The 25329-nt window shown below is 39.7% G+C and overlaps 1 protein-coding gene across 1 annotated transcript in view; it reads right to left on the reverse strand.

The window, feature by feature from the left end:
- SYNPO2 (synaptopodin 2) overlaps positions 1-25329 on the reverse strand; it is a 46646-nt gene that overhangs the window by 14496 nt on the left and 6821 nt on the right. The window contains exon 3 of the mRNA XM_023548612.2: positions 21666-23848. Coding sequence (XP_023404380.2) covers positions 21666-23848 — 2183 coding nt within the window. The remainder of the gene's footprint in view (positions 1-21665; positions 23849-25329) is intronic.

A 25329-nucleotide genomic window follows, 5' to 3' on the forward strand; every position in this document is an offset into this window, starting at 1 on the left:
GGATGTATATTCTTAGTCTAAGATGGGAGATCAATTCTTCCAGAGGTATCAAAATATCTAAGCCCTCATGAATCAGCATTTGAGAGAGAAAGAGTCTTCTGTCTGAAGTTTTTAGTTTACTATCCATTTAAAAAAGAAATGCTAGGGAAGGGGTAGAAAGAAATGCCCAGAGCTTATCTCTTTGTAAAATGATACCCAACTGATATCAGTCAGAATGTTGCTTTCAAATTTTTTTGATCTGTTTCTTAAATATGATGAGACACTGGATGGTACTGGAGTTCAGGTTACCTAGTTGATGGTTGTTTTCCCCAGTTGATTAATCTTGCCTACTTTAGAACTGAAAAGTCTAATGAAGGTAAGTTCCTTTTAAAATGTAATTAGCAGATCAGTAATACACTAACCACCTGAAACCACACATGCACAGGGACCTCAACCCCAACATCGTGTGTGTTTTTGTTGAATAGTAATTCAAGGCTGGGAGGAAAGTTATCCATTCCCCAGCTCCTTAATTTACAGGATTTAAAGGAGGCAGGGAAGAAGAATCTCCTATAATTTATCTCCTCGGACCAGATCTTTCCAGATGAAATGCAACTTTGATATCATAACTAGTTGCTAAATTCAGGTCAGTCTATAACCTGTACATTTTTTTTTTTTCAATAAAAGAAAACTGGATCAGGCAAAATGAAGACTGACAATGCAGTGCATCTTCATAATACATTGATAATTAAATACTGAATTTTTTCACAATATAGAATTTTGACTTTGACTATGGTTGGCAATGCTAGGAAGACTATTAATACAGAAGTTTAAAATACAAAAGAAAACTACAACAACAAAAAACAGAGGTTAAGTAGTGAAAATGAAGAGGATAATACCAAAATGGCTTTTCTTTGTGAAATATTGTTCTCTGTATGAACCCAGCATGCATTTGGCATAATTTTATAAAATGGAGCAACTGCATTTTAACAGCAAAAGATAGAACTCTAGGGCTCCAAGTGGAATGAGTCACTTCATATCTTAATCCAGGATGTTGGGTGACTGCCCTAGGATCAGAGGTCCTTTGGAGCTTTAGAACTCTCCCCATTCTCGGGAAGTGTCTGTGTCTATCTCAAGAATATTTGGGAGGAATTACAACTACACTTGACAGGTGCTAGAAATGAAGCAAATCCTTCTAGTTCATGACTTTGAAAAAAAAAAAAATATAGTGCTCATCTCCTGCTTCCTAATCTCTGCTTTTTCTCTCATTAGAAAAGATAAAAAACAGTTAAAAAGCCAGTTGCCATTGAATTGATTCCAACTCAGGGTATCTCCATTTGTGTCAGGGTAGAACTGTGCTCCATTGGGTTTTTGTTCTGTATGTTTCTATGATGACCTCAAATCCTATAAGGTATAAGTCATTATTATGCTTTTGAAATATATATGGATAAGCACTCATAATATGAACTTAGAAATAGAAATATGTCTACCTTTGTGAGGTCATTTAACATTAACTGTAAGTCATTGGAAACTGTAAGTCATTGGAAACTGTAAGTCATTGGAAACTGTAAGTCATGAGAAAGTTATTTCGTAAATTTCTGAGCTTAGGCATAGAACCATGGAAGTACGTGAAGAATGCAGTAAACAACTTTTAAGTTGACTTTGACCTGACATGCTATGATAAAACAAAATACATCATAGTTAATCTTTGTAAACTAGCCTTGAGATACAAGTCTTCTCTCAGGAAAAAAAAACAAAAAACAAAAAACAGAAAATCTCCAGGCAGTCAGTGAGACAGAGGCATAATATCTCACCATGCTATCTAATTTTAATCTGGATTTCCAGACTAACAGCTACGTTTTTGAGAAAAACATGTTTGTCCTTGGTGGTTAAAACCAGGATGTGAAACCATATGCCCTAACGGGTCTTAACCACCCACCGATCTGTACCCCTCAAAATAAACATACTTTACGGACTCAGGAAGAGTGTAGTCTGGGTGCTGTAGCCAGCAAAATATTTTCAAAAGATAAAGAAAATACATGTAAGCATCTTGTGGCCACTATCTAAGCTTCCTGTGAAACTATAATTATAGCTATTAATAATTGGTAACCAATCAGTGTTTTGTAGCTATGTCCTCTGAACTAATAAGGTACCTTTTCCCCCAACCTTGAAAGATCCCACCTCCCACTTCCCTAATCGGAGATGTACCAATAAAGAATAACCTGCAGCTGATGCCTGCTGCGAAAGTATAATAATATATCCCTGACTCAGACCCCTCTTTGGACGACACCACTGTCTCACCTCAATGAGCTGTGCTGCTCCCAGTTCAAACTGTAATCCTTGACACTTTAAATCCTTAATAAACCTCTCTGTTTTAGTCTGAAACAGCATTCAATTTTTTTTGGCCAGAGTCTAAACAACCTCCCTAATCTCTAACCTTGACCCTGGAGAAAAGACATAACATACTGGTCTTTGATGTCACACTGGCCTTTGTTTTGTGGAGCCAAGATGACAAATTCACATATAAACCCTAAATTTCTGTTCACTCACTGAGAGAAGGCAGAGCTAGAACTGAGATTCTGTCTGCCACCGCCAACCTTAAACTCCAGCTGTAAGAGACCTCTGCCATGTTAGAGCCATGGTTAAGCCTCCCTCCGGAGACCTCTCATTAAAGGTAAAAGCCTAAAGATTTAGACTCTAAACATTGAACCAACATTGTAATTGTAACTGTTAATTGCGAGATCTTAATTGCATGCCTTGCCATGATAAACTAAGTGAGTTCATGCATGTCAAACCTGTGTATCTCTCTATCACTTTTTTTAGATAAGTCCTACACAACAATTTTCAATGGCTGATTTTTTTCTAAGTAGATATCGCCAGGCCTCTCTTCCCAGGTATCTATGATTGGACTTGAACTTCCAACTTTTCAGTTTGCAGCTTTGCATGTAAAAACCGTTTGTACCACCCAGGAACTCATTAGAAAAAAAAAAGCATTTAATTTTAAGATATATTTCCCTCAAATATCCTGGAATAAAAGTGTAAGGAACAAATAAATCTTATCTTAAGTCAGGTTTTAAATGACTTTTTTTTTTTTTCATATTAGACCTCATCAAAACATTTACAAAACTTAAAAAAAAAAAAAAAAAAGCAATGTCTGTTAGAAGACATTTATATACAGCATTATAAATCTTATGGATGTAAGGAGTTTTGCTGTAGTTGTTAGGTATCCTTGAGTCGGTTCCAACTCATGGCAACCCTATGTACAACAGAATGAAACACGGCCCGGTTCTGCATCATCCTCACAATCTTTGCTATGCTTGAGCCCATCATTGCAGCCACTGCATCAATCCATCTCGTTGAGGGTCTTCCTCTTTTTCAATGGCCCTCTACTTTACCAAGCATGATGTCTTTCTCCAGGGGCAGGTCCCTCCTGATAACAAGTCCAAAGGACATGAGATGATGTCTCGCCATCCTTCTAAGGAGCATTCTGGCTGTACTTCTTCCAAGACAGATTTGTTCATTCTTGTGGCAGTCCCGTGGTATATTCAATATTCTTCGGCAACACCATAATTCAAATGCATCAATTCTTCATCAGTCTTCCTTATTCATTACCCAGCTTTTGCATGCACATGAAGCAATTGAAAATATCATGGCTTGGGTCAAACGCATCTTAGCCCTCAAAGTGACATCTTTGCTTTTTTACACTTTAAAGAGGTCTTTTTGCAGCAGATTTGCCCAATGCAATATGTTATTTGATTTTCTGAATGCTACTTCCATGGGTGTTGATTGTAGATCCAATTAAATGAAATCCTTTACAACTTCAATCTTTTCTCCACTTGTTATGATGTTGCTTATTGGTCCAGTTGTGAGGATTTTTGTTTTCTTTGTGTTGAGGTGCAATCCATACTGAAGGCTGTAGTCTTTGATCTTCATCAGAAATGCTTAAAGTCTTCTTCAATTTCAGCAAGCAAGGTTGCGTCATCTGCATATCACAAGTTGTTAATGAGTTTTCCTCAAATCCTGATGTGGTGTTCTTCTTCATATAGTCCAGCTTCTTTGATTATTTCCTCAGCATACACATTGAATAAGTATGGTGAAATGATACAACGCTGATGCACACCTTTCCTGATTTTAAACCGTGCAGTATCCCTTTGTTCTATTCCAACAACTGCCTCTTGGTCTATGTACAGGTTCCTCATGAGCACAATTAAGTGCTCTGGAATTCCCACTCTTAGCAAAGTTATTGATGATTTGTTATGATCCACACAGTTGAATGCCTTTGCATAGTCAATAAAACACATGTAAAGGTCTTTCTGATACTCTCTGCTTTCAGAAGATCCATCTGGCAAAAGATGACCTTCTGGCAGTTCCTTGTCAATGTATTGCTGCAACCACTTGTGAATGATCTTCAGCAAAATTTTACTTGTGTGTGATATTAATGATATTATTTGATAATTTCTGCATTTACCTTTCTTTGAAATGGGCACAAATATGGATCTCTTCCAGTCGGTTGGCCAGGTAGCTGTCTTCCAAATTGCTTGATGTAGATGAGTAAGCAACTCCAGCATTGTATCTCTTTGTTGAAACATCTCAATTGGTATTCCATCAATTCCTGGAGCCTTGTTTTCCTTCAGTACCATTGGTTCTTGATCATACACTACCTCCTGAAATGGTTGAATGTCAACCAATTCTTTTTGGTACAGGGACTCTGTATATTCCTTCCATGTTCTTTTGATGTTTCTTGCGTTGTTTAATATTTTCCCCACAGAATCTGTCAATATTGCAACTTGAGGCTTAAATTTTTTCTTCAGTCCTTTCAGCTTCAGAAATGCTGAGTGAGTTCTTTCCTTTTGGTTTTCTAACTCCATGGCTTTGCACATTTCATTGTAATACTTTACCAACAGTCCTTAGCAGTACTCTAATCAAGGCTTCATGAAGTGTAGAAATTTCTTTTACAACATACTTGAGAGTCTTCATAGTGGGAAAAACACAAGATATGAAAACAGATTAACCTGGATTCAACTGCTGGATCTGCCACCTTACTAGCTGTAGAGGTAATTTTTTAAACTCTCTGAGCTATGGATTCCTTATAAATTAAAAAAAAAAAAGAGGATATTCTCCACCAAATAAGGTTGTTGTGAGAATTAAATGAGGTACTTGTATTAAAGGCGTTGACACATTGTATGAATACAATATACACGTTAGTTCCTTCTCTCTCTCTTCTCCACAAAGCTTTGGAAATTTTTCTTAAGTTGAACTGATATTTACTACCTTGTAACTTCTATTCATTAAACCCAGTGCGAGTCTATTAAAAAAAAAAAAATTCATTAGTCCTAGTTTTTTCCTTTTTTTTTTTTTTTTTACCAGTGGAGACCTTTCCTCTCTCATCCACACCACTTCTTCAAATACCCAGCTCTCCTATCTCCTCCTAGTTTTTTTCCCCATTGGTAAATGTACACACATATATCTCATATTACAGATCTTCCAGGCATGTCATCACCCTTTTGTCTTAGAAATAAGTTTTAGCACATCAAAGATTTAAAAATACTCTTGTTGGGAACAAAGCTGCTAGAGTAGGTTTACTTGTTTCTTTGCTCTGTACACTCGTCCAATATTTTAGCAGACTAATTTTGCACTTTGTCAATTCACTGCACTATTTTGTTCATATTAATGTTAAGGTTACACAAAAATATCGGGATTTTTCGCTGTGGTCCACAAGGTACATGAACTTCGTTTTGTTGTTGTTAGGTGCTGTCCAGTGGTTCCAACTCATAGCAACTCCATGTACAACAGAAGTAAATGCTGCCCAGTCCTGAGTCATCCTCACAATCATTGCTATGTCTGAGGCCATTGTTGGAGCCACTGTGTCAATCCATCTCATTGAAGGTCTTCCTCTCTTTCATTGCCCCTCTACTTGACCAAGCATGACATCCTTCTCCAGGGACTGGACCCTCCTGATAACATGTCCAAATTACCTGAGACAAAGTCTTGCCATTCTCACTTCTAAGAGCCTTCTGGTTGTACTTCTCACAAGACAGATTTGTTCATTCTCCCGGTAGTCCGTGGTATCTTCAATATTCTTCTCCCACACCATAATTTAAACATGTAAATTCTTCTGTCATCTTCCTTATTCATTTTCCAGGTTTTGCATGCATATGAAGGGAATGAAAATACCATGACTGGGGTCAGGGCACCTTAATTCTCAAGGTAACATCTTTGCTTTTTAACTCTCTAAAGGTGTCTTTTGGAGCAGATTTGCCCAATGCAATACGTTGTTTGATTTCTTGATTGCTGCATCCTGGGTGTTGATTGTGGATTCAAATAAAATGAAATCTTTGGCAACTTCAGTATTTTTTGTTTATCATGATGTTGCTTATTGGTTCAGTTGTAAGGATTTTTTTTTTTATTAACTTTTATTGAGCTTCAAGTGAACGTTTACAAATCAAGTCAGACTGTCACATATAAGTTTAAATACATCTTACTCCGTACTCCCACTTGCTCTCCCCCTAATGAGTCAGCCCTTCCAGTCTCTCCTTTCGTGACAATTTTGCCAGCTTCCAACTCTCTCTATCCTCCCATCACCCCTCCAGACAGGAGATGCTAACACAGTCTCAAGTGTCCACCTGATATAATTAGCTCACTCTTCATCAGCATCTCTCTCCTACCCACTGTCCAGTCCCTTTCATGTCTGATGAGTTGTCTTCGGGGATGGTTCCTGTCCTGTACCAACAGAAGGTTTGGGGATCATGACCGCCGGGATTCCTCTAGTCTCAGTCAGACCATTAAGTTAAGTATGGTCTTTTTATGAGAATTTGGGGTCTGCATCCCACTTATCTCCTGCTCCCTGTCAGGGCAGTCATCGATTGTGGCCGGGCACCAACTAGTTCTTCTGGTCTCAGGATGATGTAGGTCTCTGTTTCATGTGGCCCTTTCTGTCTCTTGGGCTCTTAGTTGTCGTGTGACCTTGGTGTTCTTCATTTTCCTTTGCTCCAGGTGGGTTGAGACCAATTGATGCATCTTAGATGGCCGCTTGTTAGCATTTAAGACCCCAGACGCCACATTTCAAAGTGGGATGCAGAATGTTTTCATAATAGAATTATTTTGCCAATTGACTTAGAAGTCCCCTTAAACCATGGTCTCCAAACCCCCGCCCTTGCTCCGCTGACCTTTGAAGCATTCATTTTATCCCGGAAACTTGTTTGCTTTTGGTCCAGTCCAACTGAGCTGACCTTCCATGTATTGAGTGTTGTCCTTCCCTTCACCTAAAGCAGTTCTTATCTACTAATAATCAGTAAAAAAACCCTCTCCCACCCTCCCTGCCTCCCCCCCTCATAACCACGAAAGTATGTGTTCTTCTCAGTTTATACTATTTCTCAAGATCTTATAATAGTGGTCTTATACAATATTTGTCCTTTTGCCTCTGACTAATTTCGCTCAGCATAATGCCTTCCAGGTTCCTCCATGTTATGAAATGTTTCACAGATTCATCACTGTTCTTTATCGATGCGTAGTATTCCATTGTGTGAGTATACCACAATTTATTTACCCATTCATCCGTTGATGGACACCTTGGTTGCTTCCAGCTTTTTGCTATTGTAAACAGAACTGCAATAAACATGGGTGTGCATATATCTGTTTGTGTGAAGGCTCTTATTTCTCTAGGGTATATTCCGAGGAGTGGGATTTCTGGGGTGTATGGTAGTTCTATTTCTAACTGTTTAAGATAACGCCAGATAGATTTCCAAAGTGGTTGTACCATTTTACATTCCCACCAGCAGTGTATAAGAGTTCCAATCTCTCCGCAGCCTCTTCAATATTTATTATTTTGTGTTTTTTGGATTAATGCCAGCCTCGTTGGAGTGAGATGGAATCTCATCGTGGTTTTAATTTGCATTTCTCTAATGACTAATGATCGAGAGCATTTTCTCATGTATCTGTTAGCTGCCTGAATATCTTCTTTAGTGAAGTGTGTGTTCATATCCTTTGCCCACTTCTTGATTGGGTTGTTTGTCTTTTTGTGGTTGAGTTTTGACAGAATCATATAGATTTTAGAGATCAGGCGCTGGTCTGAGATGTCATAGCTGAAAATTCTTTCCCAGTCTGTAGGTGGTCTTTTTACTCTTTTGGTTAAGTCTTTAGATGAGCACAGGTGTTTGATTTTTAGGAGCTCCCAGTTATCTGGTTTCTCTTCGTCATTTTTGGTAATGTTTTGTATTCTGTTTATGCCTTGTATTAGGGCTCCTAAGGTTGTCCCTATTTTTTCTTCCATGATCTTTATCGTTTTAGTCTTTATGTTTAGGTCTTTGATCCACTTGGAGTTAGTTTTTGTGCTTGGTGTGAGGTATGGGTCCTGTTTCATTTTTTTTTGCAAATGGATATCCAGTTATGCCAGCACCATTTGTTAAAAAGACTATCTTTTCCCCAATTAACTGACACTGGACATTTGTCAAATATCAGCTGCTCATATGTGGATGGATTTATATCTGGGTTCTCAATTCTTTTCCATTGGTCTATGTGCCTGTTGTTGTACCAGTACCAGGCTGTTTTGACTACTGTGGCTGTATAATAGGTTCTGAAATCAGGTAGAGTGAGGCCTCCCACTTTCTTCTTCTTTTTCAGTAACGCTTTGCTTATCCGAGGCTTCTTTCCCTTCATATGAAGTTGGTGATTTGTATCTCTATCACCTTAAAAAATGACATTGGAATTTGGATCGGAAGTGCATTGTATGTATAGATGGCTTTTGGTAGAATAGACATTTTTACTACGTTAAGTCTTCCTACCCATGAGCAAGGTATGTTTTTCCACTTAAGTATGTCCTTTTTAATTTCTTGTAGTAGAGCTTTGTAGTTTTCTTTGTATAGGTCTTTTACATCCTTGGTAAGATTTATTCCTAAGTATTTTATCTTCTTGGGGGCTACTGTGAATGGTATTGATTTGGTTATTTCCTCTTCGATGTTCTTTTTGTTGATGTAGAGGAATACAAGTGATTTTTGTATGTTTATTTTATAACCTGAGACTCTGCCAAACTCTTCTATTAGTTTCAGTAGTTTTCTGGAGGATTCCTTAGGGTTTTCTGTGTATAAGATCATGTCATCTGCAAATAGAGATAATTAGTTGTAAGGATTTTTATCTTCTTTATGTTAAGTAATCCATACTGAAGGCTGTAGTCTTCTATCTTTATCAGTAAGTGCTTCAAGTTCTCTTTGCTTTTAGCAAGCAAGGTTGTGTCATCTGCATATCACAGGTTGTTAATGAGTCTTCCTTCAATCCTGATGTCCTGTTCTTCTTCATATAGTCCAGCTTCTCAAATTATTTGCTCAGTGTATAGACTGAAACTTCTTTCTAGTTTTAGGATTTTTACAATCGTATTTGTTTTCATTCTAAAAAGCTAGTTAGTATTCCAAGTGCTTTCAGAGTTCTCCTTTAGCCTAGATTCCAAAATAAGAATGTTTTGATTACTGTCAGATGGATTTAAGTTAGCTATTAATGAGAACATTTTTGATTGGAGATAACAGACTCTAGAGCCTTACGGTCAAGGGAAGTCAAACAATTCCTTTTCCCAAAGAAAAGAAAAACAGCCAAGGAGCTTTGTACAAACCCTTCTCTAGATTATAAATTTGTATCATTCTATCCTTAGAAATATTTATGCTGAGCTTTGATTAGAAGCAGGGGCTGAGATAAAATCATGCCTCAAAGCCTCCTTTATTCTTCTATTAAACAAACAAACAAACAAACAAACAAACAAACAAAATGTTCAAAGCAAATTATATCCAACAAGCTTTAGAATGGGTGCCTGCAGAGCACTTTAAGGGGAAGAGGGTTTGCTGCCATCTCCTGGACACTTGTAGTAAGGTCAGTCTGGCCCGTGCTTTAATGCCTGCTCACAGTTCAGACAGGACACCAAGATCATTTGAAAGCAGGTGCACGTTACAAGCCTAGCTGTCCCTGACTGGATGAACTGGAGAACTATTTATGGGTTCTAAAGAATAAAGTTGGCTTAAGTGTTTTGTGTGTTAGAAAAGTGTTTTTCAAAGTGTGGTTCACAGTCTATTAGCATGAAAGTCACCTGGGGTGTAAGTTACAAATTCCTCGGCTTCCCCAAGATCTATTAAATCAAAGTGGGGCCAAAAAAACCTGTTGCCCTGGAGTTGATTCTGAGTCATAGAGACCCTATAGGACAGAGCAGAACTGCCGCATAGAGTTTCCAAGCCTGTAATCTTTAGGGAAGCAGACTGCCGATTCTTTCTCCTGTCGGAGTGGCTCCTAGGTGTTTTAACCACTCTACCATTAGGGTTCCTTGAATTGGGGCCCAAACCAAACCCACTGCCGCGGAGTTGATTCTGACTCATAGCGACCCCATAGGGTTTCCAAGATTGTAAATCTTTAGAGAAGCAGACTGCCACGTCTTTTTCCCAGTAGCTGCTGGTAATTTCGAACTGCCAATCTCTCGGCTAGTAGTTGGATGCTTTAGCCACTGTACCACCAGGGCTCTTAATTTTCCTCTAGAATTTCTAAGGTGGGACAGGGATCTTAATTTTCCAACAAAAGTTAGAAAAGCTATGTGGTAGAACACTTGAGACAACAGTTTGCTGAATATAAAGGAAATCAAAATATCTGATAAATTGAAGTGTAAAATTCAAATCAAGAGGTCTAAATGATGTATTTTGCTTTGCTTTTTATTTTAGTAATACTAAAAAAAAACAAATAACCAAACCGGTTGCCATGGAGTCAATTCTGATTCATGGTGACCCCATTTGTGTCAGGGTGGAACTATGCTCCACTGGGTTTTCAGTGGCTGATTTTTCTTTGAAGTAGATTGCTAGGCCTTTCAATATTACTGCCCACAAGGAATTGTGACTTTTCAGTTGATATTTCATAATATACAATTCAAAATCTACTTAGCCCATGTTTTAGCCCATGTTGGGTTTCTATGGGAACCCTGGTGGTGCAGTAGTTAAGCATTGGGCTACTGACGAAAAGGTTGGCAGTTCGAATCCACCATCCTCTCTTTGGAAATCCTATAGGGCAGTTCTACCCTGTCCTATAGGGTTGCTATGAGTCAGAATCAACTTGACAACAATGGGTTTGGAACGAGTTTTTTGGTCTTATATGAAGAATTATAATCAGCACCATCTGATAAGCATTATTAAATAGTCTAAATGGACCCAAACATCAATAGACTGAGTATAATTTAAAAAGAGGAGCTCTAATTGTGGAAGGATTGGGCATGATATCTTAAATCAACATTTTGTTTATAATAGCCCAGCCTATTCCTTAGTGATTCTTAGCACTAGAGGTTGGCTTGTGAGCATTTATCAATCTGAGATATGCTATGAGAAAAAGAATTAAGAAGTATGCAATGCAAGAAAGAGAACTACTTTTTTTTTTTTTTTTTTAAGAAAAATGTAATTACATGGCACAAAAGGAAAACTAACCTAAATTAATGGAACTATATTTGAAATAAGAGCTATTTTGGATTTAGGAAAATTTTAGAATCTCAGCTTGTTTTGGTTTTGTTCTCTTAAAGACCAGTCCTGACTTCTGTTTCTGATTCAGAAGGATTCTAGAAGTACCAGCAAACCCACAAAAATTCCCTGGGTTTGAAAGGAAGCTGGAATTTTAGGTTCCTCCCTACAGCACTCACACAGTTTCTAAGAATACGGTTTTTCATCATTTGCCCTAAGGGCTGGAGGTTTGCTCTGCTCAGACCGAGGTTTTGTTCTTTCTGCTTTTGGAAAGTAATCACGCTTCTCAGGCAAGGGGATCAATTACTCTAAAAAGGCCAGGTTGCTGACCCTTTGTCATAGGACAGTGTTGGAGTGGAAGGAGTAGAGCAGCTGTGTGCTGAGCCATTCAGAGGTCAGCCAGGTTCTGTCAGCACCCCAACTGTTGCAGGTCTGAATTGGGGTAGTCTCGGGGGTAGGGTTGCCAGCTGTTCCACTTCCTGCATGATAGGCCTACTTAAGCGTCAACTATCCCACTAGAACCTTGCTCAAGATACCAACTACCCTATTTTGAGAATATTATTTAATTTACAAGCATTTCCCCATAAGACTTTTTCATCATTAAGCACACCACACTTGTTCTGTTTAATAGTGGTCCTTTGAATTGAATACAATGCCTTTGTACTTGAATCTCAAAGCTGATGCTGAGTTTACTTTTTAAAATACTGAATGCTATCCTTAACCTGTCTTTTTGAATCCTGGCCTCAGCTTTTAGTACCCCTACAGCAATGCTTTGAAGACAAAGCAGAAAGAAAAATGGGCAAACAGGCTGGATAGTGAGGAATATAGACATATAAAACTTCAGTAAGAAGAAAAAAGTAAAGGAAAAAAAAAAAGTCTCAGTGAAACTCCTGGGGACAGATTCCTTAAGCCACTATGAGATTTAGCTCAATGCTGCTTCCACATTTTCTATGTTAGTTGTGGTAAAGTTCTCTTAAAATGGGATTCATATGAACAGAAAACACAGTTTAATTGTTGTGCATATGTGTGTGTTTCCACCTTGGAAGTTTTTGAAACAGTACCTTTTACTGAGCACCCATTATAATAATATTGATAGGTAACTTATGTTGAATGCTTCTTAACTATCAGGTATTATTCTGTAAGTAATAACACACTGATTCATTTAATCTTCATAAGAACCATGAGCTAGGCCTACTACCATCTCCAATTTACAACTGAGGCTTCTAAGGCACAGGGAGGCTGAATAACTTACCTCAAGTCTCCCAGCTAGCAAGAGGCAGACCTGGGATTCAGATGCATGCAATATGGCCCCCCAGTCCATGATCTTGAGCACTCCAAACATACATCTGTATGCTCAGTGTTTACATGCACTGTCTCACCTAAGAATACATGAATTTTGTTTAAGAAATGGTTGCCTTTTGCTTTCACTAAATAAAATCATGGCTTCTTAAAATTTAACTTAAAATTCTTGGGAACGTTTTTTCTGCGTTATTTTTATTCTAATTTGAGGGCTTTCTTCTCATCACCATCTCTTTTTCCTTAATTTATCTGGTGTAAATTAGTACAGATTTAATAATAGATTATATTAGTGGGTTGGAAGTGGTGGGTGTTTGTGGTCTTCAATCTAGTGCATTGTGAATATTCAGTCAATGTTGTTTGTTGCTGACTCATGGCGACCCCATGTATGCAGAGTAGAACTGCTCTATAGGGTTTTCAAGGCTGTGACTTTTCAGAAGCCGATTGACAGGCTTATCTTCTGAGGTGCCTCCAGGTGGGTCTGTACTGCCAACCTTTTGGCTAGTAGTTGAGTTTGAACCACCTAGGGACCCAATAGTAAGCAGCAAAGTGATGAGATTTGCCATACCATTTATGGAGTTGTAAGCAGTCAGTGAAAACCCTATAGACAGCAACAGTCCAATCCGCAGCCAATCAAGGGGATGACACAGGACCCGGCAGCGTTTTGTTTCATCGTGCAAGTGATGGGCACGAGTCAGGGGCAGACTTGAGAGCAGCTAACAACATCACTTGGAGCTACCAAATCCTAAGAAGATTTTCCAATATTTCTCACTTTGATTTAGAAGGTTTAAACTAACTTTTGAATTATTCCTAAGAATAAAGCTTATTACCTCTGATAAACAATGCCTTTCATCTGTGACTTGAGTCTTCTTGTGGTTAAGAGAGGCAGTGTGGCCTTGTGATTAGAGCATGGCTCTGTATCTTGACTGTTAAGCCTTGAGTCTTTGTCACTTTAGACAAGTTCCTTAACTTTTCTTTACCTCAATTTCCTCATTTGTAAATCAGGATGTTAAGAATGCTGATCCCAGAGTGTTTTGTGATGACTAAAAGAGATACTTGTGAAGTGCTTAGAGCGGTACCTAGCACGTAAAAATAGTAAGCCCCAAAATCCACTGCTGCCAATTCGCTTCTGACTCATAGCCACCCTATAGGACAGAGTAGAACTGCCTCATAGGGTCTCCAAAGCTGTAAATCTTTACAGAAGCAGACTGCCACATCTTTCTCCCTCTGAGCAGCTGGTGGACTCAAATCGCCAATCTTTCTGTTAGCAGCCAAGTGCTTTAACCACTGTGCTACAGGGGCTCCTTAGCACATAGTAAGTCCCCCGTAATGTTCACCTCATTAGTATCTCTAATTTTAATTCAAGGCAATGAAGCTCTGCAAATACAATAAGTTTTTTGGGATGGGAATGTTCAAAACCCATGGTTAGATCCATTATACTATTTCCTCAGGAGATGTTTTCAAAATAACAATGTGATGTATTTAAACCTAAGGTGTAAAAATGTCCTTGCTGGGAAGTCTTTGATGGAAATAACTGTTGAGAAATTGTCCACTGAGGAGAGTCTGGAGCAGGAAAGGTTTGCTGCCTTAGGACCAAGATGAATATAGCTCAACTGGGAAAGACTCCAGGGAATGCTACGCATCAGCTACTTCTTATAGTTAGAAAGGCTCAAAACTTGTAACTCCCTCAGCATTTTTTGGTTTAGAATTATTCTTTTTGAAATGCCTGAAGTTGTTATTCACTTAGTAGCAAACCGAGCTAGATGCTGATCTACTAATTAATGAGAGAGTTCCTTGAATTTACACCTAGAATGGCATAATGCCATGGGGAGCACGTTCTTTTACGCAGAGACTTAGATTTGCTTTATTTTTTTAAATGACATTCAACCTATTCAACCTGAATTCAAAAATGAAAGAATTTTGGAAACTCACAGAAATTTACTTTCAAATTAATCTTTTTTAACTTATAAAACAGATGATGCTTCTTTTTCAGAGACTGATTTTTACTTCCAAAATACTGTCAGAGTGTCTGATTTATAAGCCATCTTAAGAAAGTGGAGTCAAAGCCAGCTCCAAGGCACAAACTAAGTGGTCTCTGGGTGAATCAGTTTATTGGATATATTATTAACAGGCCCCAGGGTGGGATCCTGGGGTCTAATGAGACGGTGGACACCATGTGGTACTTATATGGAGAGCACGGGCTTGGATGTCAGACAAATATCTAGGTCTAACCCTTGCCCACTACTTATGAGCTTAATGATTCTTGGGTAAATTGTTTAGCCCCTCTGAGCTTGAGATACCTCGTATTTTTAAATGGAAATAACAGTATCTTCCTTTATAGGGTAGTTCTGAGGAGAGAACTGAAATCACGGTGTGATTGGTTAGGAGTGCAGGTTCCGAACTGTATCCAGAATCTACTACTTAACATTGTGTGATCTTGGGCAAGTTATTCAGCGTCTTTGTGCCTCAGGATCCCATCTATAACCTATAAAATGGAGAAGACGACAGGACATATCTCATAGGGCAACTGAATAAAAGAAATAATCTATGAAAGATACTTGGCACAGTTCAAGACTCATCATTTGACCTCAATTAATGCTCGCTATTATTAGATCTTATGTAATTAACACAGTGCCTGGTATCTAGTAGAAACCTAATATATTAACCACCTCCTCTCCCACAACACCCACCCGCCTTTTCTTCAGGACCCATGAGGTTGTTTGAAGGGCTGTCACAGCTTCCATTCCCACCTATGTCATCTTGACTTGGACCATAATGCTTGACTCAGGGATTTTGGGTAGCTTTGAAAACTGATCGTTTCCGTAAATAAAACTATCAAAGATTACCTGACATAAAATGTCTCCTAAAGGAAAGAAAACAAAACAAAAACACTTAGATTTATGTTATTCACTTTCTAGAAGAAAATGTTTCTAAGTTCTAGAATGTGCACTTCTTTTAAACTCAGGGCCAGTTGCAATTCTTGGAAATTTTTTGTTCATGAGCAAACAATCTTTATCAAGGAGCTCAAGAAGTGAGAGCTGTGAAAACAAGATCCCTCCACAGCACGTTTGAATGTTATTATGAGTGTTATTATCAGATAGAAGGAGAAGCAGCCCATGTGGCACAGTGGTTAAGCACTCGGCTGCTAACCAAAAGGTCAGTGGTTTGAACCCACAAGCTGCTCCCAAGGAGGAAGATATGGCAGTCTGTTTTCGTAAAGATTACAGCCTTGGAAACCCTGTGAGGCAGTTCTACACTGTCCTATAGGGTCACTATGAGACAGAATCGACTCAACAGCAACAGGTTTTTAGAGAAAGGAGAGTAGGCTGGAAAGTAGGTCCATTGTAATACATTAATTGTTGTTGTTAGTTGTGTCAAATTGGCCTCCAACTCATGGAGACCCCATCTACCATTGTGATCCACAGAGTTCACTGACTAATTTTCAGAAGTAGGTCACCAGGCCTTAGTCCGGAAGCTCTGCTGAAACCTGTTCAGCATCATCGCAACGTGCAAATACCACTAACAGATGGGTGGTGGCGGCACAAGAGATGCATTGGCTGGGAGTCAAACTTGGGTCTCCCACACAAAAGGCAAGAATTCCACCACTGAACCATGACTGCCCCCTATATTTTAATTAGGAACTAAAAAATGAAAACTTTAAAGGTTATGTGTATATATATATATATATCAGTAACAAAAAAATGTTTTAAAACTGTGACCAAAAAACACACCTGTTACCATCAAGTCAATTCCAACTCACAGGGACCCTACAGAACAGAGTAGAACTGCCCCCATATACTTTCCAAGAAGTAGTTGGTGGATTCAAACTGCCAGCCTTTTAGTTAGCAGCTGAGCTTTTTACCACTGCACCACCAGGGCTCCGTTTAAAATTGTAGGGCCCTGTAAAAGCCTAACTTTCTCCCCTTAAAAAGTTGTGCTTTATTAGCTTACAAACCTTTGATGAAATCAGGAGACAGAAATGTCTGACACAATTTGATGTTTTTTAATTAAATTCTTCACCATTTAGTGGCCTCTGAGTAGTAAGTTCTGTGATTTCCAAGTGCCAACTGATAATTTCGGGTACAAATATCCATCCTAGTGACATAGATTTTTGAAAGATTGCTGGACCTGACAAAATCAAGGAAAGGATGTTTCCGATGTGGGCTTCTCCAGAGGACTGGTTTTTATTGGCCTGATGCTCCATAGGGTGACCTATAATTTTTGTCCTTGTTTTTTAGAACGGTGGAGGGGCAGAGTTTGGCCTCTTTTGGCAATTTTCCTGATATTTGGGTCTTGTGGGAAATACTAGCCTGCTTTATGGCACAAGGCCAACTCTGGTGGGAAGTCTAGAGAAGAATTCAATTCTGCATTTTCCCAGAATACTTGTTGACAAACTCAACAGCACTGAAGTGTTACATGTGTCTTTGTGTCCCCCAGAGTCCAGTGATATGGGGACATGAGACCAGCAAGGGTCAGTGTTTCTGGGAAGATAATGTTGGTTCTTAGAATTTACATATTTTTCTCATGAATTTATACAACTTTTTTAAAACAAACTCTCCAACCCTCATTTTAGGAAGGCATGAATGCATACCCCACCTCTTCCCTCTGGAAGCATGTAGCTTTTCAGAAGACAATCACTTCTTTTTGATGACCATGACTTCAAATACCCTTCCTGCCAGGCTGGTGGTGACTCATGAAATAGCAACTGATTTCAGGGACGTTCCCTGAGACTGTGAGTTCCTGCACGTTCTCTGTTTTATAAGAGGATGAAATTAGACACAGAAAGGGGCTTTTATTTGATAGATTATATCAAAAGTCAGACACTAATTACCATGTATCTTCTTGTGCTCTCAAGAGACTTTACCGTGAAATCGCCACACAGTCAGGATATTTGACACGCTGTTTGGCAGGAAGTGACCTTCAAAATTCTTTAACTTAGTAACTGCAAATAAGAAAATGGTCCCAGATATGTGAGTCCACACCCTTTAGATATAGACCACTTGTTCTTGACGTCTCAGATGTGACTCTTACTGCCAGGCTAGAATTTAGGCTGTTGATAATACTCAGCTGTTCTACAATACCTACTTCTTGAAAGAAGTCAGAGCTATCCAGAAGAGCTAAATAACCCTGGCTTGCTTTGAAGAACTATTTGTAACTCGGATTGGTTTTCCTAAGGTTAAAATGAGTTGCCTTTTGTGAAGGTTAAATGAAAGAGTTCATGCAAAGGCTGGATACAGGTTTTCATTAACAGTCATACTAGATAATATTTTGAAATACAAACTTCTACATGCTCTAGAATGACAACCCAAATGTGTCTTATAAAACATATTCCTAAATATTTATGTCTTATACTATTGATGAATAGTCCAAATGCAGAAAACTGTGTTTTTCCCCTCCCTTAGAACAGAATGTGTCTATTATTGAAATATTAGAAGTAAAATTGTGTTCTAAGATTAAAGCAGCAATGCTCAGATTCCCAATTTTACCAGTTCTGTGTGATTCAATCTGTGATCCTGTAAGACCGAGAAAGATAACGAATGCTGTAGTTATATCTACATAGCAGCTTTCTTCCTAAAATCTCAAGTGTTGTGCATACTCCATATGGGCACAGCCTTACTACCAGGAAAAGAGGTTTGGGACATTATTAAGGGAAAGCTCATAGAAAGAGAGGTTTGCTTAAAGACTTGCAGTAAGTCAGTGACCGTGATGACATTTTAGTTTATGTTCCGGTGCTTGCAAACCATGCAGTGAATTCTTTGGGATAATGTACACAGGCACCTAACATAACATAGGCCCTCAGTATATGATCATGGCTATTACGGTGATGATGTGCACTTAACTTCATAGGTGCTCTGCCTAGAAATTAAGCTAACAAAGGGCAAAGGAAGAGATAAGGTGCTAAAAACTATACAAAATTGCCTCCCCAAACCATACAACCAGTCAACCAATTGCCACCACAACAAAGCCAGCAACACCCACATTGCACACGGTGACCAGTGGGAGGAAAGCTGATGTCATGAGTTCTAACTCTCCCATCTACCACACTGACATCACGTCCATAGTCCCAATGTGAATGGTACATAAAATTTAATCTGCATGCAAGCTCCCAGAAGGCTCCCTGATGGGGAAGAAGAGGCAAAGGAAATCCCTATTACTCCTGGGAGCTATCTTAGTCCTTCTCTCTCCTACTCCCCATATCCCTCAGGGTGAGGTCACACTCTCTGTTGTGGGTAGAGTTTTGGAAGAGTCCCATCCCTCTTCTATAAAGTGGGACTGTATGGTCCAAGCTAAGACCTATGCTACCAATTCTCAGTCTAAGCTGTAGATACTTTGCATGCGTGGCATGTCCCCTAGAAGCTTTTTGGGAACCCCAAACAGTCCCAAATGACTAGAAGACACAGTTATACTAGCTGTGTCTTTAGTCATCAACTCTAAATAGTGGCTCAGTCAAGATCACCACCTGTCTGACAGGAAATGGACTGAAAACACGTCTCATTCCTACATACCACAAACCACTGGACAACTGGGAATACTTCTGGGTCATTACCATACTCGTCTACATTTGAATGGATGATCTCAGATGGACTACCTGTGTATTCCATTATCTTTTCTCTAACACATGCCATGATTTACATGCTATGTTAAGAATTCAAAGGTATCAAAATTAGCTTTCTTGCTTCTCCTCAAGAAGCCTTTTATGGTTGTTCTGTTTGAAAAGAATGCAAAATGCACAGCATTCAATGGACTTCCTTTGTGGAGAGCACTTAAAAAAATTCTGTTATATAATGGATAGATTGCTTTTTCCGTTATCCTGCATTAATCTTCCTAATTTGATTTCCCAAAAGTCAACAACTAGTAGGCCGAGCTACATCCTGTGGTTGTGACCTTTAGGTAAATTGCTACCAAAGGCCATGGGAGATTTTCTAGAGAAAAGCATAAAAATCAGCCCCATTGTTCTGTAGGAAACTTACTTCTCTTTGTCCGTTGTTTTAGAAGTACCTAAGGCTTGAATTTTTACAAGGTACAGAGAAATGGAAATACTCACAAAAGAAATTTCAGATATGATGGGAAGGAACATAAGAGAAATATCAGAGAAATGACCTAGGGCAGAACAGCTCACACAGGGAAGGTTTAAAAAATACATACATTCAACAGATAAAGAAGACAGTAATATTTTAATAGGATAGTGAAAAATATAGCCGATTGACAGTGACAGCAGAAAAGGACAGGAATACAGATATTTTCAAAGAATTAAAGTGGTACCATGTACCTTCAAACCTGGCAAGTTTTTTAATGATAGGTCTCTAAAGATATTTCTTATATAGAGTAGATGGTTTTCCTTGGAGCTGTCATAAATTCTTTGTAGTTTTCTACATTAATTCATGTCAAATATTTTCCATGGCTGCTCAGATTCGGACTTAAAATAGATATGAACGAGGTCTTCAGGTTTACTCTGAGTAACATTAATACCTTCACAGCCAGCTGGATGATGGCATGGTGTGTAACCAATCCAAATTTACAAGGTAACCTTGCCTGGGTCCTCCTGGTCCATCAAATATAAATAACAAAGCGAAGGTGCAAGAATAGAATTGAAAGGAAGAGTGGAAGAAGCAGTCACCAAAAGGCAAAACAAACATGAGACAAAATCTGTGAGGTCACTCAGAAATGATGTTAGTAATTCTGTGTTCTCACCCTCCAGCCTCCACACACATGGGTTCCTTGTGCTTCACAATCAGCCCCTGTAGTCAGTAACCCTTCAGGCCCCAATCGTTTGGTTTCCCAAGGTACAGTAATAGTCATGCATATCTTAACAGGCATCCTGTTCACCTTTCCATATGCTACTCCCTGGTACTGTACTCTACTGCTTGCCTCAGCTGAGGAAAACAAACTAATGCTTTCATGGGCAATTGGAGATGTACTTACTCACTTAGTTCCTATGGAAGTGGAGGAGGAAGATGGGAATCAATCTCTGAGGATAACTGTCCTTCTTACCCTACCCCACTTACTTTAAACAAGTCTTCTGAAAAGAGTTAATACACATAAAACATCTGGCCAAAAACCTAATATATAATAACCAAGCTAGTTGCCATTGAGCCGCCTGCGACTCATGGCTACCCCGTGTGTGTCAGAGTAGAACTTTGCTCCACAGGGTTTTTAATGGCTGCTTTTCGGGAAGTCGATCACCAGGCCTTTCTTCTGAGGTGCCTCTCAGTGGACCAGAACTGCCAACCTTTAGGTTAGTAGCCCAGCACATTAACCATTTGTACCACCCAAGGGCTCTAATAGATAAGTGCTCAGTAATTATTAATACCCTCCTTCTTACCCACCTCTTACTAAACTACGTACATTGCAACAATCCTTCGGGTATCTTCTTGGCAATATCAAATAGGTGGCTGAGGTTGACAGACCAGAGCTGATCCCTGTACTTGACAAACTTCCTATTCCTTTAATACTAATAATTTGGACAAAGCACTATTTAAAAAAAGAAACCTTAGTCAATGCATGTTATATTTTCACTACATTTGAACCTTTTCATCATAGGCACACAGATGTTATGTTATATAAAGGCTGCATCCTAATGTTTGGTAACACCTCATCACTGTCTGTCTTGTGGCTAACACATAAACCCTAAGGATCCTGCTTGCTTAATATAATGGCACATGTCTCTTTTGGGGTGCCCCCAAATTCTTTAAGTGTGCAAAGAAGTTAAATGTATTCTAAGTCAATCTGAGTTAGATTTTTGACTCATTAAAAATATTACGCTCCTTGGACCCAGATTGGGAGGTGACATATCTGAAATTAAGTAAATTAAGGACTGGCTAGGCATTCTTGGGGAGTCAAGTAACACTGCAAACAATTCATTTCAAGAAAAGTGGACACTCAGCTTCAGCTACTCGATTACTCTTCCACAATAGATGGTTTCCACACCTGAACTGCGACACCACTTTTCTTGGCTGAGAACTTCGGCCTTGGTGCCACAAAATATGGTGATGAGGCGGATTCTTGCTTTGGAGAGGTGGGAATGGCCACAGGCACTGGGGACGCGCTGACTGGTGAAGTGGCCTCTGCAAAGAAGGTAGGCTGAGAGCTGTAGGCTGGGACTGAGTACACCGACGAAGGCTGCACGTTAGTAGGAGAGCTAGCATTCACTGGCCGGGGAGGAAGTGCTTGCTTCAAGGCTGGAGCTGAACTGATCTTGACTGCTGACTTTTTGGGGAGGCCATCCTTTGCATCTGGAGGTTGGAAAGTAAACAAGGATGCATTGAGCTGATATGGTTGGTGCTTCATCACCTCCAAGGCATTGAGGGGTTTCTTGCCCTTTTTCTTGCTTGTTTTGGAGGGCTGAGGGGCTGAAGACTGGGACTTGGCAGCAGCCAGTGGGTAGGAGGGGGAGTGGATAGGGTTGTAGGCCACAGGAGGAGGTGCTCGGACATTGGAGGAATACTTCCAACTGGCCGGTAGAGACGGAGTGGGAGACTGAGCACGGGCAGCACGGGCCTGCACGGTATCTGAATCAACCACATACTTCTCCATTCTCGACTGCCTTTTGGCAAAGAGCTGGGCTCCTTTCCCACTCATTCCTGGAAGCTCATTGGATGGTCCCACTGCACCAGCATGAGCAGTGTTCACAGTCGGTGTGGGAGCTGTAGGCTTGGGTGTAACACTCTGACTGGCTACTGCTGCCTGTGGGCCTTTGAAGGGACCAGCCACGTGCACAGCACTTGTGGACCGGGCAGGAGGGTAAGAAGGCTGGGCTATTTTGATGGAGGAGACAACGGTGCCCTGGGATGGGTTTGACACGGGGAAGGCAGGAGGTTGGGTTGGAGCCACTCCTGGAGACCAGACTGGAGAAACTGGAGTTACTGGTTGGGAGGATGAGGACTTGACCGCAGGTTTTGGAGCAACAGGCGGTGGGGTCTTTTGTTTACCAGAGGAGCCTTGCATGAAATTGCAAGCCTCTGCCCCTAAGCTGAGGTAGTCTTCTTCGGGTCCAGAATCACCTCCAGCTCCAGTGCCCCGCTTGCCTTCTGAATTTTGAAGAAGCGACAAGAGTTCAGGATTTGGGCTTACTTTGGGCTCCTTGAAGGTGAACATGGGTTTTGTTGTGCTTCTCCTTTTGGCTTCCTGCAATATCCCTGTTCTTTTTGCTGGCACTGCAATCCTCTCGTCCCGGGAAGCTATTCGCTCAGATGAATCGTAAAAGGCTGGCTGGGACCATGGGGCAGGCTGAGGCCATGGAGGTGGCTGTGTTGGGCCAGCTGTTGGACTTGATACTCCTCTGGAGAAGGCTTCAGGTGGAGGAGTGACTGCAGAGTAAGGGGGAGGCGCAGGAAAGTCAGCAGTAGGACTCATCACATTTCGGGCTGGGGAGAAGGGAGTTGCTGGCTGGTTCACAGACCCTGGGAAAGGCTTTGCCGTCCTGTTCATAGGGATCATCCTCTGGGCCTCGGCTGTCTCAGGTGCCCCACTGAAGCCATTCTGTTGGGGTACATTGCCAAGGCCTTGGTTCACTTCGATGTAACTTCTGCTCACAGAACTCTGCGTTCTCACTGATTCTTCTTCTTTCCTTTGGTAGGAAGTCATGGTTCTCACACCGTCTGTCTGGGCAGCATCTGGTTCTCTGCGTGGCATTCCGCTCACCCTCTCCTCCTCTTTTTGGGCTGTGATCTGATCCATTCTCTCCCTCCTCTTAGCAAACATGAGGGCCCCCTTGCCGGTGGTGTCTGGCAGCATCTCCATCTTGTCCCCTCTGTTCAGTTTCTTTTCGATGTCCACCAGTCCAGAATCCCAGTCAAAGTTCACAACTTGTGTGTTGTCGTCAGCGTCAGACAATAACTCTTCATCCACCTCTGACTCGCTCGTGCCCAGAAATGCTACTTCACAGGTATCCTCTTTGTCGCCTTCTTCCTCCTCGTCTGCCTCTCGCTCAAGCTCTCCAGTACCGTAGCTGACTAGGGTGTATTTCCTGGCCCTTCGACGACGCTTCTTAAACATCAACACCCCCTTGGAGTTGGGGTTGGGGGCATCTGTTAGAAGGAGGGCAATACTTTTGCATTTAGATTTAGCTTCTTTCACCTGCTTTTCTGACAGGCTTTCGCTCCTTCTGAGACCTAGGGAAGATACCAAAACTATATTGAGTTGGTTAGTTCAGAGATGACTCCACAGCAACCCAGAAATTGACTTCCTTTTTGCTATAACTCTTTTTCTCTATCTAAGGGGAAAATGAGTATGGAAAAAACATTCTTATAATTGGGAACTGGATTTTGAAGGGATTCATTTCTCTTTCTTATTTCTTTTAAAATTTATACTCGTATAATAAATAGGTTTATAATAATATATAATTATAAATATGTAACATTATATAATATCCCATCTCATTTGTTTATGTAAATATGTTTTTATGTACTTATTAGACTGTTTAATACATTTGTTTCTCTACGGATCCTTATACTTTAACAATAAAATTGGCTAGTAAATGCCAGTTAATAGGGTGTAATTAAAATTAAAAAGGAAATAATTCAAGGACTTAATATTTTTGAAAAACAAGTTAAGGCACACCTTGTACTGTGAAGTAAAAGTAGATTTTTCATTTCTACATTGGGATAATAAAGTGTCAATATAAAACTGTTAGCAAGCATCTCCAGAAGGGAGGGGGGTCCCAAGAAAATTGTATTTACCTAAATGTTTTGATGTAAATTGACTTAGATATTTAGTTTCTTTTTTTCTTTTTACTTTCACATCCCTCCATAATCTTTGCATTCGTAGTTACCAAATTAATATAAGTTAAAAAACAGTGAATTAGTAATAACTGAAGGTACTAAATCAATAATTAGTCATAATTCAGGGCTCCAGTAATTCAGAATAGTAGGTCATTGTGAATACATTTAAGAAATTTTAGCTACAAATGGTCTAGAGAAATTGGTTTCTAAACGTATTGCTGTCTTAGAAATATAATAGTAGTAGATAACAGCAAACCAAAAAAAAAACAAACCAAACCCATTGCCATCAAGTCAACCCTGATTCATAGCGACCCTATGGGACAGAGTAGAACTGCCCCATAGGGTTTCGAAGGCTGTAAATCGTGGAAGCAGACTGCCACACCTTTCTCCCATGGAGCAGCTGGTGGGTTCAAACCGCCCAACTTTTGGTTAGCAGCCAAGTGCTTTACCCACTGTGCCACCAGGGTTCCTGAATTGCAGCAAGAGTAGTTGCAAATCTTGGGGAAATTTAAAAAATATATGATGACTAGGGACTATGTGCAAAAACTGATGCAGAAATTATAAAGTCATTTAAAACTACAGTTCAGCAGTTTTAAAAAATGTACTTAAAATTTTTATTACATGATTATTGTTATCAAAATAAATCGGTGGTAAATTAATTTATAACATCAGTTAATTATAATCATGGCTTCAATAATGGGCCTGATTCACAAATCGTTTTGCATTCCTCAAAATAGTTATAAAAAAATTTCAAAAAAAAAAATTCCTTGAATATTTTAAAACAGAAAACTAGCTCTTTTTGTCACTGGGGGAAAAAAAAATATCAGATTTGCTCATTTAAAAATATAATATAATCAAAGAAAATAATTGTA

The sequence above is a fragment of the Loxodonta africana genome, chromosome 5 (genome assembly GCF_030014295.1).
Source record: "Loxodonta africana isolate mLoxAfr1 chromosome 5, mLoxAfr1.hap2, whole genome shotgun sequence".
NCBI classification, from domain to species: Eukaryota; Metazoa; Chordata; class Mammalia; order Proboscidea; family Elephantidae; genus Loxodonta; species Loxodonta africana.